Source organism: Mercenaria mercenaria, chromosome 13 (genome assembly GCF_021730395.1).
Source record: "Mercenaria mercenaria strain notata chromosome 13, MADL_Memer_1, whole genome shotgun sequence".
Lineage (NCBI taxonomy): Eukaryota > Metazoa > Mollusca > Bivalvia > Venerida > Veneridae > Mercenaria > Mercenaria mercenaria.
In genome coordinates this window covers 16,874,547-16,900,130 of record NC_069373.1, presented here as the reverse complement: position 1 = coordinate 16,900,130, position 25,584 = coordinate 16,874,547, and the positions used below count along the sequence as shown (strand labels likewise).

Below are 25,584 nucleotides of genomic sequence, written 5' to 3'. Positions count from 1 at the left end.
ATTTGTCTTTCATTTCACTTGTATTTTTTAAATTTGAAATATTGGAAATGCAGACGTGTATAGTTTATGAAAAGTTTATTTTTATTTCAGTATACCTATTGGTTTGATAATCTCAAGTCGAAAAACAAGACAATACTATATAACCCACTACTTAGCATTCCGGCATCAGGCATCATACCAAAAGGACCAAAAGGTAAGTTCGATCCTGCCTTTACTCTTACCCTGCTAATTTTCTACAATGAACTTGTCTATCTTTCAGTTTCGACAGTACCATTGACTGTTAAAAGGGGTGCTTATAAAAAAACGATACTGACCGAATGGTGAACAGTGCAGATCTTGATCACACTGCACGGATGTGCAGGCTGATCAAGATCTACACTGGTCGCAAAGGCAGAATCAGTCGTGTCCAGCACGATAAGGGTTAAACCAGCACGCCTCGTAGGTCCGTCTTCAACTTAAGACCAGCAAATATATTTTTTTGTTATTGAAAATTTATACTGACGATATTATTCTGAGATGTATGTAGCGTAATGTACATTCTTGCAAAGTTTCATCACAATAAGTACTTAATTTACAATGTCAGAGCAAAAAGAATTATTTAATGTAAAGAACGCAAAACGGTTAGAGTCCATATTTTGAATAGAAAATCAAACAACACCAAATCATAGAAAGAAAGAGTTGTTTTACATATACATGAAAATTGAATGGCATACAAAGTCCAGCTGTATTATTTCTATTTTTAATCAAGTATTACTTCCTTATTTTAACGTTGATAATGATTTAGTACATACTACAGGAATATTTCTTGAAATTAATACTGCCGAGTAATCCATAAATCAGTCCCGGTTTTCTTTTACTTTTGATTTGCACCTGCGTCTTTAAATTGCTGTAGCACTGACATGTAAAAGCGTTGTAAATAGAAAATAGTTTGTTATAGAAAGTCTTTTGCTGTATTTATTTGAAAACAAATGAACATCTATGCATTCTGAATAATGCAAGAAGCTTTCAACTCCGCTGGTCTTGGTCACTGTGTATAACCTTGAGATAAATTAATTGAAACCTTTGAGTAAATTTATTACAATGGCACTGTTGCTTTATTTCTAATGTCAAAATATGATATGGAAACATATGACACGTTCAAATAATCAAAATAATGTCTCAAAATTAGCATGAAATGTCCGGTTCACATTAATCATGGTCAGATATCTCAAAAATAAGCACATGGACCTATACATTTTATTTCACCAAATTATAGGCCATGTGTTTATTTACAACTGCGAGACGTTTCATCAAAAGCTACATTGTAGAAAAATTTCTATCCGCGAAGATGTTATGAAAGTAATGATTTTCCCATAGACTCCCATTATGAAATATTGCGTTAGGTCCAAACTTTTCAAATCGGTCTAACAAGAAATCAAGCATACGACCCTATCTTTTTTATTTGCTCAATTTTCTAGGTATAGTCTGAAGTTTTGAAAAATCAGAGTTTAAGTTAATCAAATTCTACATTGTAGAAAAAATTTCGATTCAAACGTGCACCTTAATGATCATTTGAAAAGGACGTCTAATTTGATATTGTTAATATCTAATCTGCGTAATGTCGACATCTGAAATTTAGAAAAAAAAATCATTCAGTTAAAACCGAACCTGGGATTCGTAACCAACACCGCCAACAAACAAACCTATGGCCACTGCTTGTAAGATTCTTATATTACTGTACATAACAACTCTCTGATTCAACTGAAGGAATTTTCAAATTAAACATGATGTGGACTCCTTTATTTCCTTTTCGTTTGGCTATCATTTTCAACTTTAAACATTTAAACATAAATACCAACTGTTACTACATGACTCCTCATATAAAGTACCTGTCCATAGTTTGTGCTATTACCCGGTCTCTAGTTAAAGACTAAATCTTGCTGAGCTAAGGTCAAAACTTGAAGAAAAAAATACGAAAAATCATTTCTGATGTCATGTAATAAAACATTTATTGAATGGCTTGCCGGTCAACGGCCATGAGGACCGTGTGTAATAGTTTTAACTATTATCCTGCAAGCCGTTCAATAAGTGTTTACTTTTGAACGAATGTTAAAGTTCAAAGTTTGTGCAAAAACACAAATTAATTCGACGGAACTTTCTTTCAACTATGCAAATCATAAAAAAAAATATTTATAATTGTCTTCATTTATTTTAGTTGGGTTTCGTAATGTCTGCTGTGCTATTATTTTAATTTCTGTCGCGAGTTTTCATACTTCTGAGTAATTCGGTTTCAGACCTTAATTAAAGATACTAACTAATTCCTGGGAAAAAAAACAACTCTATCACCATCGTTTTTCAGATCAGTTCAGTGAAAACCGCCCTTACAACCACCTTGTAATTAAGACCACACCGCCATAAGACCATTTTTATAAGGACGAAACTTTTTGTTCTTTATAAAAAGCACAAAAAAAATCATCTAGTAAAATTCACAAATATTACCACCCTGCTAGTGAGATCACTTTCGAAATGTTACATAGAATTATACTAGAGTGGCTTCAACATTTACAGTAGGGACTGTTAGCAGACTAGATAGGGTTTTACTTTCAGGGGAGAGGGGACACATGCCCTTTTTCGTACAGGAGATCAGCGTCTCTACAATTGTTATCAGATCAAACGTCTCAAAAACTTACAGTCTGAAAATAGCTATTACCGCAGACGACATGATCATACTTTTCAGGGGAAGTTATTCTAAAGAAGGTTTATCTTTCTATGGTTCGTTTTTTTCCAACACTTACTGCCAGATCTATACAATCATGTATTATCAATTCATTCTACAATCTCAAACACTTGATTTAACATGTAGTGTCTACTCTTGAAAATATCATGTCAAATAAATCGTTTCCTTGGGAAAATGTTACCACGGGAAATTTCTTGGAACATCTATTTTGTAAAAAGATTTTTTTACGCTCTATAGTGGTACATTTTATGAATACCTGTCATAATTTTACGGTATTTTCTTTTCAACTGTTTCTCAGTTTCTGAAAGCGTAAAGAAACAAGATAACCGAGATAATAAGGGCATAGACTAAACTATTTTCTCAAAACGATACATGCTGAAAGGGAATGGGGTAAAAACAAAGTTTAAAGATTATCAGTTTTGAAAGCTAGACCTTACACGTAGCAGTAAAATTCTCACAGTAAAACGGAAAGCTATTCCTGCAACGCAACAGGTATGTAAGTGTCAAACAAAGGTTTAGGAGATAATCAGTATTTTTTCTACGAATGACACGTGTGCTTTGATCCCCACCCACCATTTTGAAGTTAAATCAACATTCCTCTGGTGTCATAAACTGCTAATCTGTGACTTTTGATATGCATTGTGCAAGCAGTATAAGAACAAAAGCAGTCTACATTTCTGCGTTCGTATCGTATTAACAAGACGATTTTAATATGCGTGTTTCCGAAGTCTCCGACAGAATATTCCTTATGTCATTCGTTGTTTAAACTAAACTTTTTACATTAAACCAATGCGGACGCCTGTTTCTGGACTTATTTTCATATCTAACTGATTGTCTCCCCTGGTCGCCATTCTGAAGTCATTCTGTTATAGATAAGTGAAAATATAACATAATATAATATTCACATTTATGTTTAAATATGACAGGTATCTTTCACGTTTTATTATAATAAAAATAATCCTTTTTTGCTGAATTTCTAACCTATCAATACTTGTTCTACCGGAAAGTGGCTGCCGGTTCTGTCAAGGGAGATAATTATTACAAAACATGGAACTATGGAAAGCATAGTTAAATATATGAAAGAAAAGTAAAAGCAGTACTGTTTACATGCAGTCACGAATGTATAAGAGATCAAGACCCACCGAAGAAAAAAATATAGTTGCAAAAGTGATAGAACTGTGTAATTTGTAATATAACACAACAAAAAATATAAACCCAACTTTATAATTCAATATATTTATTGCATTAAACATGTTACACATATTTATAGCAACACAATACATTAAATACAATGCTCCTTAAGCCTTTGCGATATTTTGAAATATAGAATGAGCTTATTGACTACCAAATCATTCAATAAATGTTTTATTACATGACATCAGATTATTTCATAGATTTGTTTCAAGATTACACTTTAGTTGCGCAAACGTATGATATCACATGACACCTTATATAATTCACTTGACCTCGAACAACAGTTTTGACTATTAACCAACAAGCTATTCAATAATGGTATATTGATTCTTTCGTCATCACGTGAAATATATTTGGGAGTGCTATGTAAGAACCTGCACGTATGTCTCGTGGGTTTAAGACGATATCTTTCTTTGAAAAAATAATCAATGCATCTCTTAAAGCATAAGTGACAATTGAAGCATTGGGAAAAGTGATCAGATATTTTTTATACATTTTGGCATCTTTGCAGCGGTACTCTGTTTTGAATCTATTTATGTGAAAACGATGTTGATTTATTTACTTATCAATTATATCGTAATTTACTGTTGAATATCACTTTCATTACCATGAAGATTTTTTAGAGAAATTAATGTTTAATAAAAATGCAATAAACCATGATGATCAATCTAATCGCCGGCTTTATTTTCTAACATCAAAGGGGCGGCGAATTGAAAGGCGTACTTATCCATATAATCCTCCCTTACAATAAAATATCATGAGAAAAAAGGTGAATAAATGTCGCAAAGCAACATTTCATGATAAATGCAATCCAGATGGTATTAAAATATTTGTAAATCTACTCTTGAACAAAGAACGAAATTATTTGGACTAAATTAAATTATTTGACTAAGTTCGGCTTATTTACATCTTAAAACGGAACCCTTTATAAATCGAATGTCTTAGAACGTGAACGAGATTTTAATCGTCTTGTAAATTCTCTACTTTTAAGTTGCACTCAATAACCCTTGATTGGTGCATATTTAAAATGGGTGGTTTTAATTTTTAAAATGCCTCAAGTTGTATCACATGTAAAGAACATACACTTTAAAGTTCGATTAATTAATGTATAGGTTTTTGATATTCGGTAATGTTAGAGTTTTAAAAAATGAGGGGGTATTTTTGTTCTGTATGTAGTGCATGGTCTTTCGTTATCTTTTAATGTCAGTGCAGTTAATACAAAATTACTGCCAGTTCAGAAAGTCAAGTCCATTATTTGTCTTAGAAAACCTATTGAAAAGATATAAAAAGACTTAAGAGTTTGTATACTCTTTAATACAGTTTCAAGATTACCTAAAACGATTCAGTTTTCATTGTGTAACAAGTTCCTTAACCCTTATGATGCTGGACACGATTGATTCTGCCTTTGCGACCAGTGTATATCATGTTCAACCTGCAGATCCGTCCAGTCTAAAGATCTGCACTGTCCGCCATTCAGTCAGTATCATTTTTGGTAAGCACCCCTTTTAGCAGTTAATGGCACTGTCCAAATTGAAAGACAGACACGTTCATTATAGAAAATTATCAAGGTAAGGGTTAAAACGAGTCGATGAAACAAGATGAACAGGTCGAATGCCTGTAACAAAACAATGGCTTTTTCATTTAGCCTTTGAACAAAAGTATCTGTTATAAGTTTATCTTATCATTTGCACAGACTATAAAACAAAACAACAAACGAACTAATACCCAGACAGAACAAGAAAATTACTAGTTGCAGACGACAGAAAAAATGTAAATGTTGATAAATTATAATAGACTTACAACTGTCTGCTTTGAATCTCTCGATAACAACAAAACTCTTGACGGAAGCCAGATTGATGTAAGAACGCAATAAATTAAGATATACATTCGACCTTCTGCCTCCAGTCGCCAGAAATAGTGATTATAAGCACGAGTTAATTGTAAACAACAGGTCTAGACGAGCTAAGAAATAATCAAGAGATGTGTATTGGCAAATACTTGAAACTGTTCAAGTGTAAATCTATCATAGTCTGATGATCTTGCCAACATTTCGTCAAGAGTAAGTCAAGACAGAAATAATTTGGAGAAATGATCAAATGATAAATATAATACGGTAATTTAAATGTCAACGAATGCCGGAAAACTCATGCAAGCTCTCAATAACCTTAACCTTTGATTCTCTGACCCCGAAATGATGAAATTCATCTGTTGACGAAAAAGAATCACCGCGATAAGTTTTACTGCCATTGGTCTAAGTTTTCTGATCGGAAACCGGTTTAAGCCCAAAGTTTGCAGTGATCGTGGTCCTGTAACCTTGAACTATATTAACTAATGCTTAACACAATATATGTCTTGCTCTGGCCACAACCATATTCATATGAAGTTAGACACCCTAATGTCACAACGTTCTCCATATATTTTGAGCTTCGAGGCCACTGGTACTCGTCATACAAATCATTGTACAAAGTTGAATAGTGCTAATCTTTCTTCCTTTTCTCGTGGCCTTTTTCTATAACATAGTGTTTTCTTTTACACTATCCCGTTTCAGTATGTATGTAGCATTCTATCGAACTATCGCATGCTACATGTAGGTAAAATGGCGACGTTAGAATTTTATTCTTTGAAAAGAGACATTGAATGAAACGAGAAGGAGTACATTGATCGGGTTGTATTTAATGCACTGTAGTTTTCTTATACAAAAGTTAACACCTCTTTTTCTTGTTCTACAGTTCTTTATAGTAGAATAAGACTCTGAAAATCTTATATGCTAGAAAGTATCGGTAAAAAACGTTAAGAAGTGAGTGGAAATAGAGCTGGCAGTTTTAGTGGTGTTCAGCCTACGAGTGTACGTTATGGTGCGGAAATTACCGATTGACATCGTGGGTCCACTACCGTACCGTATCAGTATAAACTTACATATAACTTTCAACGACTTTAACAAACCTATGATGCACTAATTAATTATTTACGATAATGAAGTCAAAATATATATAAAAATGTATTAAGCTGACCTTGGAAAGGAGTTTGTTTTCTCTATAATGTAGTTGATGTATATGTAAATATAAAACTAATTTGAAACAAATAATATTCAATTGAACATAATTGCACATTTTCACAAATGGATATACTTATAGTGTATCCGTACACCTGTTTTGAAATATCTGAATACTATTACATTATGAAGTCGCAGATATAAACCAATACACCAGGTATTCAGGCAATGAAACATAAGTGTTATAACTTTTGAGCGGTATGAAGCATTACCGAGAAAATGTTAGCTCAATAAATCTTAATTTAAATTCTAAGTGGTATATTTATATGATGTAAATCGAAAGCCCTCTAAATGTGTTAAGAATAAATCAAGTTATATATTATATCAGGATAATGAATAAGTCATAATAAAGTTATAAGTATAATACTTGCGCAATTTATTGACATAAAAATGCAATTCAAGTCTGAAGACAATAAACAAACTTCGTCAAAAGAGTACCCCTCCAGACTTTTCAAAATCTAGCTGGTACATTTGTTTTTGTTTGTAATTTTAGAAAAGTCAGTCGAAAAGAATTAGGTAACAAGTAAATAAAAACACTTATAAATCTGTTACATACGCAGAAACGCCACGAACTGTGTGGAAAAAAAAAGAAGAAACTCTGTATTTTCATGTTAAACCTGCCTTATATAGTGACCACCTGTATTGAACTGCCATTTACCTTAAGCAGCCACCTAGCTAATTTCCCAAATTGAGACTTTTATTTAGATTTCAGCATGTCTCAAACAGTTACCTGTCTTAAGCAGCACTTTTGTATCGCTCCTTTTGCTGGCTGCTTTATACAGATTTGACTGTATTTCAAGTTTATGAAATATCAACGTAAGGACTTATCACCCTTCTTGTTATATTTCCACCTTCAAAACTGGACTCTGTTGTGGAAAAAAAAGAACAAACATTACATGAGCCGCACCATGAGAAAACCAACATAGTGGGTTTGCGACCAGCATGGATCCAGACGTGCCTGCGCATCCACGCAGTCTGATCAGGATCCATGCTGTTCGTTTTTAAAGCCTACTGCAATTAGATAAACCGTTAGCGAACAGCATGGATCCTGACCAGACTGCGCGGATGCGCATGCTGGTCTGGATCCATGCTGGTCGCAAAGCCACTACGTTGGTTTTCCCATGGCACGGCTCACATAGTTTTGTTGTGTTTCATACTGTGATTTCATAAGCAATTATAACATATAACAATAGAAAAAACGAAAGTACACCCAACTGTTACGCCGTGTAGAGCTTGCACCGTATATAGCCCGCGCATAAGTTATATTCGGTGGTTGACAACGAATACAGCTTATGTCAGCTGTATGTACAAGTTAGATCATACATACTAGTGTGTTACCGGCTCGGGGGAATCTCAGGGAACGTAATTTGGGTAGCAAATGAGCCTCGGAGATTATACGTTGGATATCAGATAGGTCTGTCGTCTTAACGTATATAGCTTACATGATCAGTTTTGAACATATTTGTGATCATCATCATCATCATCGTCGTCGTCGTTGTCGTAATAGTAGTGCTAGCAGCAAGTAGTAGCAAAAGTAGGAGTTGTAGGAGCAACAATAGTAGGAGCAGTAGTAGCAGTAGCAGTAGCAGGAGCAGTAGCGGCAGTAATAGCAGAAGAAGGAACTGTAAGAAGGAACTGTAACAGCAGTAGTAGTAGCAGCAGTAGAAGTAGCAGAAGAAGCAGTAGTTGCAGTAACAGCAGCAGTAGTAGAAGTAGTAGCAGCAGTAGTAGCAGTAGCAGTATCTGCAGTAGTAGTAGTAGCAACAGCAGAATTAGCAGTAGCAGTAGCAGCAGAGTAGCAGTAGTAGTAGTAGCAGAAGTTGTAGCAGTACTAGCAGTAGCATAAGTAACAGCAGCAGTAGCAATAACAGCAGCATTAGAAGAAGCAGCAGTTGCAGCATTAGTAGGAGCAGCCTCAGCAGCAGTAGAAAAATATTTATTACGATGATGATGGTGATTATGCTGCTGCTCAGCTGATGAAGGTGGTGATGAACACGACTCTTATGGTGGTGTTTATAATTGTGATGATCGTTAGAAAATAACGATGATTATGGTGGTGGTTGTGGATGTTGTAGTGGTGGTTGTGATCATGCTGCGGCTGCTACTGTTGTTGCTGTTGCTGATGGTTGTAATGCCGACGAATGTAATAATGATGATTATGATGATAATGTTGTTGACGACAGTGGTGATAACAAAAAGATGACGGTATTTAACTATATTTACAGTATTCCAGATGTCTATTCCTTGTACGGGAAAAGAGGAAGGTGTGGCACATCTTGTGCTGGGCTTGAGAATAATGGACCAGAATAATAGGCCAATCAACGGATCTCCAATAAAACTTAGATTAAGGAAGCGATGTCATGAATTTGGTAAGTCTCTTATGTATCATTCCCGTACAAAAATTGTCAACTCAGTTGTGTGTTTTGTTTTTTCTTCTGTTTGTAATTAAAGATAAGGTTGGAGGTGGTCTGGAACCAGTTTTAATGAACTTTTCTATGATTAAGCTTAAAGCAAAATTTGTTTTGACTTTATTTGAGTCTTTGACCAAATGTTCCTTTCTGGTAGTGTTTAAATTTCTGTTACTTTGACGAAAATCATGAAAGAGTATGATAAAGGTCAATGCGCGCCATTACACAAGATATTTTCGAAATCTCTATATTATACTATCAATCACTAGGTTGGTTAGTGACCCGCTACGTAAATACATGGGATCAGTATGATCAATGGGGGCGAGGGGGCAAGGTGTTAGCCGAGTCTCCACATTTATTATACTGATCCACGTATTACTGTAAAGGGTTACTTATAAATCCAATAATTGATTTGTGTTATCGACCACTTGTTTTTGCTAAAAACAAAATGAAAATATTTTGACCTGCCCCAGAAATATAAGGTATCACCTTATAATTAATGAAAATGATAAAATCTTGAAGGCGGCAAAACATTGCAACGTGTCTCTTTCTTGTATATCAACCTTTGTGATGCTGAAATATATCTACTTACATCTATAAACAACGTTGCGTCACATTTTCAGAGACTACAAACTTGTGTAAAATGCCATGCCAGAATAATGGACGTTGTAATCAGATTGGCGAGTGCGAGTGCCCACAGGGCTATCATGGACAGTACTGTGAAATAGGTAATATCTTTGTTCCAGGCGACAAGAACATGTATCCAGGGATGGTGTTTACTCGGCTTCCGAACTCAGAATTGTCGTGCGTTTTCCACTTAGGTCAAATCTACTCTCCGTACTTGAATATTTTTGTTCCTTCGGGATAATGGAGTCAATTCAGTACCTGTGTAATAGAGTTCCGCAGTTGAGAGTGTTTCAATTTTCCATAACCTCTCATGAACAGACACAGTCAAACCGAGTTTGCTATTATGCTTGCTTGTATTCTATGCTTCGGAAGGATCTTTTTACAGATTTTATTTACTAACTGGAAGATTTTTGAGTGATATTTCATGTTACCAATTTGCATACGAAGTGTGTCACAATAATATGTGGTCATTGGTTAGTTTAATCAGTAATAGATATGCTGATTATTTTAAATTTGCATACCAGAATCATTGGCATTATTTTTTATACATTATATTATTTTAAATCGAACGTCGTGATGAATAATGTAACGTCATGAAATATTCGTGCATACAGTAGTGTTACTTGTACTATTTTTACTGGAACAGTCTGTTTGTCGTACAATTTCAACGGTCTCTTATGGTCATAAAGCGGTAATTTGTCGATTTTCTCATTCTTGATCCTCTCCGGAATGCCTGTATTCCGCTTGAACTCACTTGTAAATGACAAACAAACAGTAAATGCATTCCGCTCTTTATGTTTCGTCTGGAGCTACTTTGCGCTAATCCACAGTGTCAACACGCAGAATAACTCTTAAGAAGAAGGTCGACCAGACGAATGTATATGTAGAAATATTGGTATAATGTTGTGATTATTCGATATTTGATTAAAATGGGCTTCTCGTGGTCTAATCGTACTCACAGTCAAATATACATAATGTTTGTTATAATGTCAGCGTTAGATTTTCCGCCAACAGTATTTTAGTTACGTAACTGCGGGCAGTTAACCTTACCAGTGTTCCTGAATTCTGTACCAGTACCACACTGTTCTTCGAAAGTAACTTCCAACTTCTCCACATGAATCGGAGGTGCAGGACACAATGTCTTTTATCAAGTCGTCACGAAGAACATACGCCTCGCCCGGGGATCGAACTTACGAAACTTCAGTCCGTAGATCTGCGTTTTCCCTGTCGAACTAAGCGAGAGAGCTAAACATTATGATAGTATTGCAATTTTTTCATTTTATATTGAATAAATCGTTTAAATTTTAGAAATCTAACTACCAAAAATATCTTCAACGTATCAACTCACATGTTTTACAGATATGTGCAATCCAAAATGTGAAAACAACGGCACTTGTATATCACCTGATATGTGTCTTTGTTTGGATGGGTTTTACGGCAAGCGTTGCGAGAAAGGTAACAGATTACACAAATGCATGCATGTACAGCATATGCCTGACACAGGTTTGCTATAAAAATAATGTTTGTGTTGTTTTATGTAGATATTCCTAGCTAGGCTAATCATTATTGAAGAAAAGTCAACAAGGAAACTGAGTTTTAGTTTTTTTTTGTGTTTAAATGGAAAGTTTCTGTAATCATTTTTAGTGTCGCATAAATACAAGAAATATGACGTTTAGCATAAAATCATCTATAATAATTAAGATATCCGATCAAAAAATAAGCAAGTTCTATATAACAGTGCGATTAAAATATATCAAATATTGATGCCTGGTAAGCGCATATAATTTTGGTATTTTTTGAAAGTGTATTGTCTAAAGGAAAAAGAAAATATAAATTACATGACAAAAATATGTTATAGAATTTTTATATTTTTACTTTAAAGTCTTCAATGATACTTCAACAAAAATCCAGTATTCACAGTGTAAGACTTATCATTTTGCTGTCAAAAACATTTAACTGTAACGATCCTTATTTGTTATTTATGATCATCTTATTTACTTGAGCCGTGCAATGAGAAAACCAACATAGTGGCTTTGCGACCAGCATGGATCGAGACCAGCCTGCGCATCCGCGCAGTCTGGTCAGGATCCATGCTGTTCGCTAACGGTTTCTCTAATTGCAACAGGCTTTGAAAGCGAACAGCATGAATCCTGACCAGACTGCGCGGAAGTGCAGGCTGGTCTGGATCCATGCTGGTCACAAAGCCATTATGTTGGTTTTCTCATGGCGCGGCTCACTTATTTTCTTAGCAGAAACAACTCTTTGAGATGATGCAAAAAAAAAACATGGGGTCACCAGACATCGAAATTTTACGTATTTGTGGATTGGATTACTTAAGTTACTTAAAAAAAAGGAAAACGCCATATTGAATTTTTTTGTATTCAGTTAATATTTTATTGCTAACGACATAAGAAAATTGAATATGTTTTCTTACGTATAATGGCTGTTGTCTGTCATTTCCTGCCTTTGCATTGTCATACTGCCGTGTCGCCAACAGCAAGACATGTTCAGTGAGTGTCTAAAATACGACAAATTTCGTGTTGGCGGCTTGGCCTAAACAGCACCATTTGTATTCATGCATTGAAATCCTCAATGCTCATGATTTGGTACAATTTATTCACAATGTTAACCATGACCCTTCAATTATGACAACGATTTTTCTATGCTTGCCACAAACTGATAAATTACTTTATGAAATAATTTATATGAAGATATTGTGTTGACTTCAACAGTTTCTTTAGTCACACACTTTTATTTCAAATATAAACATATGTGATACTATTACAATACTGCAGTTTCTGCTTTTAACCTTTACCCTCCTAAATTTCTAAAATGGACTGGTCCATCATTCAGTTTGGGCAATATCATTTATCATTCGAAGGGGTGTTCACTGAAAATGTAAAGACTGAATAGCGAACAGAGCAGACCACGATCAGCCTGTAGGCTGATCTTGGTCTTCATTGGTCGCAAAGGCAGACACTTCCCGCCAGCAGGCAAAAAGTTAATAAGAAATTACAACAAGTGAATTTTAACTTGAGCAGCCATTGTAAGAGGCCGAAATTTCTTATCTGCAGACATAGTTTGATATATAGATTTGTCTCTTTAGAAATCATCATCAGATTATATGTATACTGCACAATTATGACGATCAGAATATATTAAACATCTGTAATTAGTTAACACAGATGCGTTTTACATATTCATGTTTTAACATGGAAATTATACTTATCTTGGTTGATGAAAATCGGCATTTTATTATGAACCCATTGTTAAAGATGGAAGAATTATTTTGAAAAAGACAAAATCATAAGTGGCTGAAACATTCAAATATTAATCATATTGCAAACACAGTTGAAACTCGATATCTCCAGCTTGCTCATCTAAAATATCTCTAAAGTTCTGTCCTGAAAACACATTTTACAAAATATCATTATGTCCCCCGCCACACAATGGTGTGGGAGACATTCTGTGAGTCTGTCTGTCTGTCTGTCTGTCTGTCACAAAGCTTGTCCGCACTCTAAGTCGAACATTTCTCATCCGATCTTCACCAAACTTGAACAAAATGTGTTTGCCAATAAGTCCTCGGCCAAGTTCGATAACTAGCCAAATCGGCCCAGGAACTTTTGGAATTATCGCCCTTGAATTACCGAAAAACGCTCAGGTCTTAGGCACATAAATCACCCCAAAAGGACCCCTATTCTACTAATAATCACTTGTCAGCACTCTAAGTCCAGTCTTCACCTAACTTGAACAAAATGTGTTTAACCATAAGTCCTCGGCCAAGTTTGATAACTATCCAAATCATCCTAGGCACTTCAGAATTGTGTTCCTTGAATGACCGAAAATCGGCTTTTTTACTCTTGTCCGCGTTCGCAGTCGAACAGTTTCATCCGATCTTCACAAAATTTGAACCAAATGTTTTTGACCATTACTCCTCGGCCAAGTTCATTAACTAGCCAAATCGCCCGAGGCACTTCAGAATTATGGCCCTTGAATTACCCAAAATCAGCCTTTTTACTCTGAAAAGGTATATTTGTAGTGATTAAACAGTATATAAAGACTGACTAACTATTTAGATGATTAGGCAGTTGTGGAAGACATGCGCTTTTCTCAAAAGCAGCTCCAGTTTTAAGTCGACCTTCGGTTATCTTGAACAAATACGCTCGATCCTTTGAAATTTGAGATACCAAGTTTCAACAGTATATTTTCATAAAGCCGATTTGTTATTAAGTAATTGGAAAGAATTAGCAGATTTCTGAAAAGTTAATTACAACGTTACTTTCTATGTTAAAATTATGGATCAGTAATACCTTGCATGTATATCTTTTTTTTCTGCATGTTTTAAATATGTTTATCTGAGCACTAAAACATACAGCCTTTTCCAGGAATAACTTTTTAGTTGATAAAGGCCTATACGGTTTTATGTCTTAAGAAACACGTTGCTTTCAAATCTTTAAACCCATGTAAACTAAACTATTCTTTGAATTCCAAACATTTCAACTAGGCAATAATTTAACTTTGATTTTATCTGGTACATGCTACTGTATTGCAATCGAGTTAATTAATCTTTTCAAAAAATGTATGTTATTTCAATTACAAAGCATTTTTGTTGTACAACGATGCTCTGGGCGTTGCAGAACATTCATTATACATACTTTTTAACCTTCCTTACTGCTTTATGATGTAAGAAGAAGGTAAATCGGCTTTTCTGTGATTTATTTAACAAAATGCTTCTATTATTGTGCTGTAACATAGAAAAAGTCATGCTATTCCTGTAAGCCCTAGTCCCAGTTTCACGAAAATACTGAATGACTTAAGTAGTTTTCATTTTTCTCCAGAAAATTAACATACTTAAGGCAATCAACAAACTTAAGTATTTCCGTGAAATTGGGCTTTTTGATAATCCTGTTTCCTAACGTGCGTCATTCATTATGTACATATATCTTGTAAAACATAAATAATAAAAAGTATGGACGATAGAAAACTGAAAATCCGAAAGAGAAATTCCTAATCCATGCCTTTCTCCATGTAGCCTTTGTAATCCAACACTGTCTGTTGCGCTGTGCTATAGAAGTGTATATTATTGAGGTTTTCTCCACAATGCAATTCGAAGTTTTTAATTTATTATTAGAGATGGAACACTATGGAAGTCGGTGGTTCGTCAAATAAAATCCATTTTAATTTTTCGATGAACTGTTTCGAAACATATGCATGTAGCAGGTCTGCAAGTTAATAAACTCTCTGTGTAACGTCAGATGTGTAATATGATGGCTCTTAGAAATTTATAACGGCACTATAAAATATACCATTGTGGAGATAGGTCTTCCATGGCCTGTTGGTTAGATTAACTAACCAATTTCTTCTGTTGGCTCGACACCCAGATATGTTTTAACTGATATATAGTCTACGGTAGATCAGTGGCTCGGTCAAGCCGCCTGTACCTGCCTGAAACAATGTGTTAAGGGGCACGTAGGGTCTTATTGAAAAAGTCGCCCTATGGCCAAAATTACTAGTATATTAGTATCGAATTGACTTAAAGCTCAACGAAACAGAATTATGTGAAATACGGAATCAGAAATTGTTCTAGATTGATTAAGAGGCTTATGTGAAATACGGAATCAGAAATTGTTCTAGATTGATTAAGAGACTTATGTGAAATACGGAATCAGAAATTGTTCTAGATTGATTAAGAGTTTTATTCCCAGCCGTCTTGGTAACGTCCATATTCACTTCTGAAATTATAATTAATTATAAAGAAAATTTAATTGGTCAATTGGAGCTTATGATCTGTTACATTAATTCTATTTTTATCTATATTCTCCTTACAAAATATGAAGGAACGTATATGATATTCTATTTATCATCATGTAACGCTCTGTAAATGCCAAGAAATGTGATTTTTCAGCATTGTGTAATAAGCCATGCCAGAATGGAGGCCGCTGCGTGCCCTCGGAAGCCCAAAAGTCTGGTGTCTGTTGGTGTACCAACGGTTTCTATGGCGAAGCTTGTGAATTTAGTGAGTAATAAACGACTCTCATTAAATCTTGTATTAATATTGATGGTCCATGTTGGTGTTTTAATTGTTTCTATGGCAAAACTTTTGAATTCAGTGAGTAGTTAATGGCTCTAGATATATTATCTTGATATTATATCGCCTTTATTAACTGAAAGTAAACTAGTATTATAAACAGAAGTATCATACCATTTTCATACTATCCTAACAGTTTCCAAAAATTTCCCTCAACTGTCGAGTGTCTTTCTTTGAAATTCGCCGTGCCAAAAGAGATGTGATTTATATGTAATCTGTTTATGTGTGGATGCGTGTTTTTGTCCCAGATATAACCTACCGTGTGAGTTTTGGATAACCCTAACTACCTGTGTCTAGCATATCCTGTATGTATAATATCCGTAAAATACTGAAATTTTCAAAGAAAGCAGAGACCCATACTTTTAACGTAACAACACCATACAGTTTACTTCATACAGCTATTGGTGAACCTTTTTTTTGAAATTCTGTATTCTGTAGCTGCCGTTATAAAATCATATTTGTTGTGTTGTTGTAAATTTATTAAGGTTTATATAGTCAGGTTGTCAACTTACAGCAGTACATCAATTTTGCTGTGATTAACAATAACTTGTGTAAATTTCAGTTCTGTCTAGCAGACTGATTTCGTGAATCTAAAATAAATAGTCGCTCCCGATTGTCCGATAGCATGACCATCTCCTCATATTAGAAATGACACAATGAGGAAAAGGCAAATAACCATTTCGATTGTGAGACGGAAAACGCCACTAACATAATGGCATAGACAATTTATAGCATTTTCTAACAGCGTATATCTGCTCATTGGTGCATTTCTGTTTTATTTGAAAAAGATGAAGCTATAGGGAATCATCTGAATTATTTATTTTAACGTTGTTTATCACACCGTATCAGACGTTTGGTTTCTTTATCATTTAACCTTAGCAGCTGGTAAATTGTTCGTCTGCTGGAAATGTCGTCGCTAAAACTGTAGATTCATTCCAAAGTTTGCTCCAAAATTGCGAAAGAATTTTCAGAGTAGCAAACAGCTTGGAACCTGATCAGACGCCGATTTAATCGGCGTTGTCTGGATCCAAGCTGTTTGCAAAGGCTGTTAAATTTGCCTGCAGCAGGCTAAGGGTTAAAAGATGTACCATTTTGTAATGTCTACTATTAAGACCTTTCTCCGGATCCAAATGGGGTTAGTTGAAAGAATATTTGTACAAACTTGAATTAAAACATCTAAGCATAATGCTTTATAACACAAATAACAAAGATGATGCCTAAAATCCCGCTATAATGCGGTGTGTTTTTAAATACAAGACTTATTTCATAATTGTACTGTTTGTTTTCAGATTTTGCAGAACAGCGTCAGCATAGCGCTTTATACATTGTTTCAAAGACATGTGACTGATTTTAACGTTCATTTCAGCCTCGTTCGCAGAATGCTTTGGTGCAAAGACATGAGGTTTATTCTAATATTTATGTGGAACCTTGTTGGTATGGCGGATAATGCATCGTTAAAAAGATATGACACTAATTCCAATGTTTATTTTAGCATTGTGTGAGGTGTTACGTCGACATGTTGGCTTGTGGTTTGCTGTAAAAATGTGATGTAGAGTTTTAGCGTGACGGATAAGGTTTTGGTCCAATAACATGTTAAGAAAGTTGATGTTTATTTTAGGCTATTGTGTGGAACCATGCCAACATGGTGGATTGTGTATTGGTACAAATAAATGTAACTGTAAATCCGGCTTCAGTGGAAAGCATTGTGAAAACAGTAGGTATTTTTAAATTGTTAACAATGACTTCACTTAATTCAATTTTAAACAATATATATAGTACATTCCGATACAGAAACAAAGATTGATGTTGTTGCACAAGGTAGAGATATTCTTATAACAAATGAACGTCATTATCAAGTGATGTAAAGAGAATAGGAAAAGTATATTACAAATAGTCTCACTTTGATCAAACGTTTCATGTTCGTTGAAATTTAAATTATTACATTTATTCTCATCTGTGATAAAACGTTTCATGTTCCATGCCAGTTAAAGTTGTTATATTTCTTCTTAACTGATCAAACGTTTCATGTTCCATGCCAGTTAAAGTTGTTATATTTCTTCTTAACTTTTATCAAACGTTTCATGTTCCATGCCAGTTAAAATTGCTATATTTCTTTTTAACTTTTATCAAACGTTTCATGTTCCATGCCAGATAAAATTGTTATATTTCTTCTTAACTTTTATCAAACGTTTCATATTCCATGCCAGTTAAAATTGTTATACTTCTTCTTCTTAACTTTGATCAAACGTTTCATGTTCCATTCAAGTTAAAATTGTCATATAATTATCTTCTCGGCAAGTTGATGAAAAAGCTATTTCTAAACCATAAATATATCGAAGTTGATCATTACAGACCTGGAGCGGTCTTCTGTGATTGTAAATAGGAGCGCACGGCAAAAATACGCAAATTATTGCATGTCCGCACGCATTTAGTGTATAATATGATTGATATACTGACTAAAGGTTAGGGTTAGGATTACCACGGTTACAAAATATATGCATTAAAGATAATTTTCATTCAAAGCGCTTGAATCCAGTATATACCTGTGTCTGTAATTTATCACAGGCGCTCCAGGTCTGTTTTAAGTCGCAGTCTAAATATATTGTCACAAGATATATTGCAAAACTGGCTTTTGGTATTGAATCATTGGTCATATACATATTAGTATAGTTCTTGTTAATTGGTTTAATTTCGGTAACTCAAGCAGGAAAATATTTTTCGGCGAACGCCTTCGTGACCTGGACTAACGCATGCCACGTGACCTAAGTTTGTAAATCAGATTACTTGATAATGCATCATAGATAATTTATCAAAACGAAAGATTTATGCAACACTTGGATTGGACGAGAGTGTCTATTTTTTTAACTCTGCTGATTGTGTAACGCTGAGTGAAATGTCAGGCAAAACGTTTATCCTTAATGACGTTTTACACCTTTAAACAGTAATTTAGCAGGAATATTGATATATCTAAAAATGATAAGTAAGTTTGATAAATATAATAAAAACCTGTTCAAATACCAACAGATCTCAATTTACAGAGAGAGAGAGCTGAATACGGTCTGTGTATCATATGAATGAGGGTGTGATTAGCCGATCGATTAAAACTTCTCGGTAGAGAAATGACTACCGCAGTCGTAGCAAAAACGAAACAAAATTGCACCCCTACGAAACCTTTGTGAAAAATCAAAAGACAACCCTTTAAATTGTTAAAGTTTCGTGTATAGTTTTGCTATTTGCAAAATGTTAGATAGATGATAGAATAACACAAATGATATGAAAACCTCATAAACTTCTTACAATTCGCCGACCATCATTTTTAAAGATAGTTCTTGTTAAGTATACAATGCCTGCAGTGCTAAGACAGATTACTCCTAATGCTTCATAATATAATGTACTCAACGGATCTTTTCCAAAACTGATGAATATTCAGTTTTTGTTTTAGCAGTTCTTTGTTGAACATTACCGAATTATTATCTCTTGATTTTCAGTTCAGTGTTTACAGCAATTTCTTTATATGCTTAGTTTCAAACAAATATGCTTGATGTTACGTCATACAATTAAGTTTCCGCTTGAAGTCTTTCATTATTTTTCGTATTCATTCATTTTGAACTAACCACAATTTAAATGCATATAAAAAAGAAAATGCGTTTCTTGTGAAAGACCAATACTTTATGTTTTTATTGTAATCACAATGTGTCATATTTTTAAATGTTACTTGATGAAAAAGTTTGATCTTCCATCGAAAAAATCATATCGATCATTTTACATATTTTGACGTATAAATTACATAATTAATAACATCCTCTATATGTTTCAGAGAAATAATTACAACTTAGAACTATCTTCTTACATAGACAGAAAATAGTTCCTATGTAATTGCAATATCTAATCCTCATATTTCATTTAGGAACTCTCTGAAGCGTTAGTTTTTGTGGGTGGGGTTCAAGCGCAAATGTGTTTTAAACGAGTCGTGTAACATGTTGCAAGATGTTTCAATTTTAGTAATGTATTTCTAAGTAAAGCTTACAACTGATCGAAATTAATGTTTAAATAACTGCCGTTAGATGTATTATTTTTGTTATTTGAAATACAGACAGGTAGCGTCTCTGAAATTTTCAGTAACTCGTGTAATTTGTGAAATATTCAGGCATTCATGGACTTTTCAGATTTTGCTTCACAAGCATGGATTAGTTTCTGAGTCGTTATCGAACCAGTGATATTGAAACGCGTTATCATAATATGGCGCTTTTAAAGCGACGCGTTTATTTATTTTTTCACAAAATAATTCTTGCTAATATCTGTGAAATATGGGTACTGTGAAAGTGGCAAGTGGAACAAACTTACTGACATAATCATTGTGCAATGTATCGTAATAGATAACCAAAATATTGTACAGAAGAGAGTAAACCGTTGCAACGCTTTTGGAATAATGGACAAAGTCAACATTCTCATGTCTCTTACTAACATTTTTTCAGCCGAATTTCCGTAAGCCAGCTGGATTGCTTCCATACATTAAGAATTCAACGCCCTGAGTGGGGCTCAAACCCACATTGGTGAGGGACAAGTGATTAGAAAGAAGCGACGTTAACCACTCGGTCACGAAGGATCAGAAAAATGAGCCGCACCATGAGAAAACCAACATAGTGGCTTTGCGACCAGCATGGATCTAAACCAGCCTGCGCATCCGCGCAGTCTGGTCAGGATCCGTGCTGTTCGCTAGCAGTTTCTCTGATTGCAATAGGCTTTGAAAGCGGACAGCACTGATCCTGACCAGACTGCGCGGATGCGCAGACTGGTCTGGATCCATGCTGGTCGCTAAGCCACTATGTTGGTTTTCTCATGGTGCGGCTCAAATGTTTGATAGGGGTTTATATTTATATTTGAATGACTGGGACTCTATTTGTAATGTTTTCTTTCTTTGCAGAAGATAAAAGACCTAAGAGACTTGCAGAATTAATAAAGGAGAAACGGAGAAAGGAAACATGTGATAGACTTCCACAAGAAATAAAAAAGATATGTGTTAAAAGCAAACGATGTAAAACTAAACAAGAACGAACGTCAAGCAAATGTAAATCGAAGAATGTGAGTCGGTATAGAAAATGTAAAAAGAGGCAAGAAAAATTAGCGGCTAGATGCGTTAAACAGAAGAAAAAACGACGAAAACGCAGGAAAAGATGTCAGAAGAAACAGAAAGCATTTGCGAAAAAATGTACTCATAAGAACAAGATAAATTGATGTGACTTTACGGGATAACAGGGTGTTTAATTTTAAATGGAAACGCGGGTAATTTTATTTAAAAATTGTATATATATGACTGTATTAATACATGCATCAATAGTGCGTCTGAACGATGCAGAACAACGGACGGATTTTTAGTTCCATTTGCTATAATGCATTTGGAATTATACATAAAACATTCAAAACCTGGATCTTTATTTTATATTTCAGAAGTCTATAGCTTGCATTTTTCCACTGTATATTACACATTTGTAGAATTAAGTATTATCTTTTATTCCTGAAATGTAAACCTGTATGGGTTTTCAGATCTTTGATGTCAAGAGTCATTAATTAATTTGTCAACAGCGCTTCATTTTTTAAGTACCATTTCTGTGCTGTTTCTAATTAAAATGTACAAAATATTCAAAGCAAATGCTGAAATGGTGCAAAATGTATCGAAAGCATATTTGGATAAGTTATACTGTTCTTACCCTATATATCTCTGTACAGTCTTTAAATACTTACTTATCACTCCCACGATATCAAACACTTATCACTACACATATTGCAAGTACAGACATTGAATTGTCTTTTTCCCCTCTGTCTCTGCTTTTGGAGAAATCTTAAGATTCTTTAATATCTAGATTTCTCTATTAGAAAAAAAACAATCCATCTCAATTGATGAAAAGGGTGTATGTGTGACTGTGCCCAAAATGGTCCGCACCAAATGAATCTTGTTGAAATTCAAAACAGATTAAAACAAACGTTTTTACATGATCTTAAATTAAATCCTAAAATATACATAAATGACAAAAATTAGCCATTAAAATGGTTTAAATGCCCTCCGAAATAGCCCGACTTGCACATAGTAGTATTTTTTTTTTGTATAAAATTGCATGAAATTGGCGAGAAAACTTTACAAATATGATCACTTCTGCCCTGGTATAAAACATTGTTTCTTTTTCAATTTTCTGCGCTTTATTTTGGATGATCTTTATGAAAGTTTATATTTAGAAATCTACTTTAAAAGGCTAGAGGGATGAAAGTACAATGTGTTTGAGTAATCAAGATAAATTGAACCGTTTTTTTTTTCATGGGCAAAACTGTAAATGTCATAGGTAAACCAATGTGAAAATAGTGAGGCAGTGACCATTTCGATTATCTTTTATTTTTTAAAGTACCTACTTGTTTTATTTGATAACTAAGGTATTCTGGAAGTGTCAAGTGTTTTTATATGTACGCTGGTATCTAAGAGATCACTTGTAGGAATGGATTGAAACGAACAGACCTACCCACTGTGAGGAACTGACTTACATTGCACACAAAAAAAAATGTTTTACTTTTTTTACAAAAGTATGCCCCATTTTCGACCTAGCAATTTTCTATTATTTTTTTTTTGTATGTAAGCTAGTATCTAAGTACCCACTAATAGGAATGGACTAAAATTCACACACTTGTCCGCTGCGATGAGCTGACATGCATTCTACAGATTCCATAACTCTTGTTCTGCATTTTTACAAAAATTGTGCCCCTTTTGGACATTTATATTCATTCAGTTTACAAAGCTGTTGAATAGTCCAGCATTTCTGTCCTCCGACAGCTCTAGTTAACGATGAATTCCGTATGTGGGGTATTTTGAAATTTGAAAAGTTCCTGTTACATGCAGGTTGGTTTCAGGGCTGCATTATATGAATGGTACTGTCTTATATATAATGCGAAATCAAAGACTAAAATCTTCTTGCGTAAAGGATGAATCAAACCATAGGCTATTATCTTTAATTATTTACTCATATCGCAAATTTGCGACTTGTTGGGGTATTTTGAAACAATTATCTTTGTATGCTAATAACTCTTTCAGCATAAAGACATTTTTTCTCCTGTGGATTGTAAGAAATGAGATATACTATTGAGTGTGGTATATCATTTTAGCAGATGCTTTACATTGTAGTAATAGGCTCTTAATTTCTAATAAATATTTCTGTTAAACAGATGTCAAAGAATTTTTGTGAATTGCATTTTACAGCTCTAGATGACGTCATTTTGTTAATAGGAATCGGTTATGTTAAGAAATTATTGGCATGTTATCATATCGCGGAAAACTAAATAGCCTATGAAGAACATTAGAATTTTTATAAGCAAAACATCTATAAACAGTTATTATCTGTTAGATTTGTATGTAGAGCAGTTATGTGCAATACTTCATTAATATTCCGAGGAAGCGTAGATGATTGCTACAGATGTAGAAAATAGTTTAAAAAAACCCATACTTTTTTTAATGATGCAATTAAAATACTTTAAAAATTAAACATTTAATTTTACCAAAAAACAGTACCCAAGGACATCGTATCATGATATTTCATTTTCCATCGAAAACTTTAATGCTTTCTCCTGAAGTAAGATGTTGAAATGACCTTTTTACAATATTTTTTCTACACATTCTACGGTCGGATAAGTGTCATAGTTATATAACTTCCATACAATTTATCGACAAAGGAATCGTCATGGTGCTAGGATGACTTCTTAGGATATTCTGTCCTTTCTCAATCACTCTTAACCCTTACCCAGCTAAATTCCTATAATGAACTTGTCCATCTTTCAATTTTGATAGTACCATTAACTGTTCAAAGAGGTGCTTACAAAAAGATACTGACTGAATGGCGAATAGTACAGATCTTGATCATACTGCACGGATGTGCAGACTGATCATGATCTACACTGGTCGCAAAGGCATAATTAATCGTGTCCAGCATGAAAAGCGTTAGATTTTAGGACGTAAACTTTCGTCCCCCGAACATTTCCCCACCAACAAATCCCGTATCTGAAATTTATTTCAATTTATAACTAATACGTAAATGCAATAGGTTTTCAGCTAACGCTTTTCCTGTTCTTGTTTTTCAAGAAATGAGCCGTGCCATGAGAAAATCAACATAGTGGCTTTGCGACCAGCATGGATCCAGACCAGCCTGCGCATCCGCGCAGTCTGGTCAGGATCCATGCTGTTCGCTAATGGTTTCTCTAATTGCAGTAGGCTTTAAAAGCGAACAGCATGGAGCCTGACCAGACTGCGCGGATGCGCAGGCTGGTCTGGATCCATGCTGGTCGCACACCCACTATGTTGGTTTTCTCATGGCGCGGCTCAAATTTATGAGTTTGAGACGCTGCCCTGGTCTACATGAAACGCGTTTTTTTGTAATACAGGTATTTCGATTTTAAACGACTGATACTGTGTAACAATTCCGTTTTATATAAGAGGACTGTTCATGATATAATGCAATATTTACTGAAATTGCTGATCGGATGGTGATATTTGTTAAATGGAGTTTACATTCCCATACCATTTCTATATAAAACAAATGCACATTTTCAAACGTTTATCAATTTTTTATTACCTCGGCGTAGTATTCTTTAGGTACCCCTGACATAACCTGGCATCTTGGTTTCACTTCTGGACAGGGGTGTTGTCGTGTAAAAAGACACACAGCTGCCAAATGCAAGAAGATAGTATTTCAGACTTTGTTTTTCAAAAATGCATGCATTATCTTAGATATAGACGGAATGTCAAAACATGTAGACGTTTCAGGTTGTCGTCATGATATGGGTTACATTATCAAGCAAATTTTACAAGATGCCATAACAGAAATACCTACACGACCAGGACCGGTCTTTCTATCCTTGACGGTTCATCTTTCACTTTTTCTGGGCCTCACAGCACTTGCACAGATCTTCCGAGTTGGCGGGATTGTTTATCACTTGAAACATTTTATCCAACGTTTGACTTTGGTACACCACAAATTGGAATACATGTTGATATCTCACACCTCTTTAAATCTTGTGCTTGCACAAACCGCTTTTTAATATAACTCGTTTTTGAAAACTGATTCCATTTCTTTTCTCTTCCATCTTCAAACGCAGTGTAAATATGTAGCTGTTTGAAGAAATGGAATTGTAGACGTTTGATACCAATAAACGATGTATTGTACCGTTATATGCATGCTAGATGATCAAGAAAAAAGCCATAGAGGTACAATTGCATTATATAATGAACAGTCCCAGTAAGCACAAATATGTATTTGGGCTCAAACAAATGTTGGCCTTCTGTCAAAGAGGTAAATCGACCTAAACGGTAACACATTTCTGAAGCATGTACAAGTATTTTTCGCTTCTTTAATATAGTATTACTGACACTTCCTTTCTCACTGTAACTGCTATCAGCAAAGGTGACACCTCTGTCCTAATCTTCTGAAGCTAATGATTATTTTTATCCTTTACACGATTATTTTTA

The 25,584-nt window shown here is 34.5% G+C and overlaps 1 protein-coding gene across 2 annotated transcripts in view; it reads left to right on the top strand.

The window, feature by feature from the left end:
* The window catches only part of LOC123529596 (protein shifted-like), a 77,036-nt gene extending 52,799 nt beyond the window's left edge, over positions 1-24,237 (top strand). Inside the window, exons 3-9 of one of the 2 annotated variants that reach the window (XM_045309983.2) lie at positions 91-193; positions 9,188-9,331; positions 9,994-10,098; positions 11,357-11,452; positions 15,903-16,013; positions 17,704-17,799; positions 21,010-24,237. In XM_045309983.2, the coding sequence (XP_045165918.2) occupies positions 91-193; positions 9,188-9,331; positions 9,994-10,098; positions 11,357-11,452; positions 15,903-16,013; positions 17,704-17,799; positions 21,010-21,320 (966 nt within the window). In that variant the 3' untranslated portion in view covers positions 21,321-24,237. The remainder of the gene's footprint in view (positions 1-90; positions 194-9,187; positions 9,332-9,993; positions 10,099-11,356; positions 11,453-15,902; positions 16,014-17,703; positions 17,800-21,009) is intronic. The other variant, XM_045309984.2, reaches the window with a different exon arrangement.
* Positions 24,238-25,584: the final 1,347 nt, after the last annotated feature.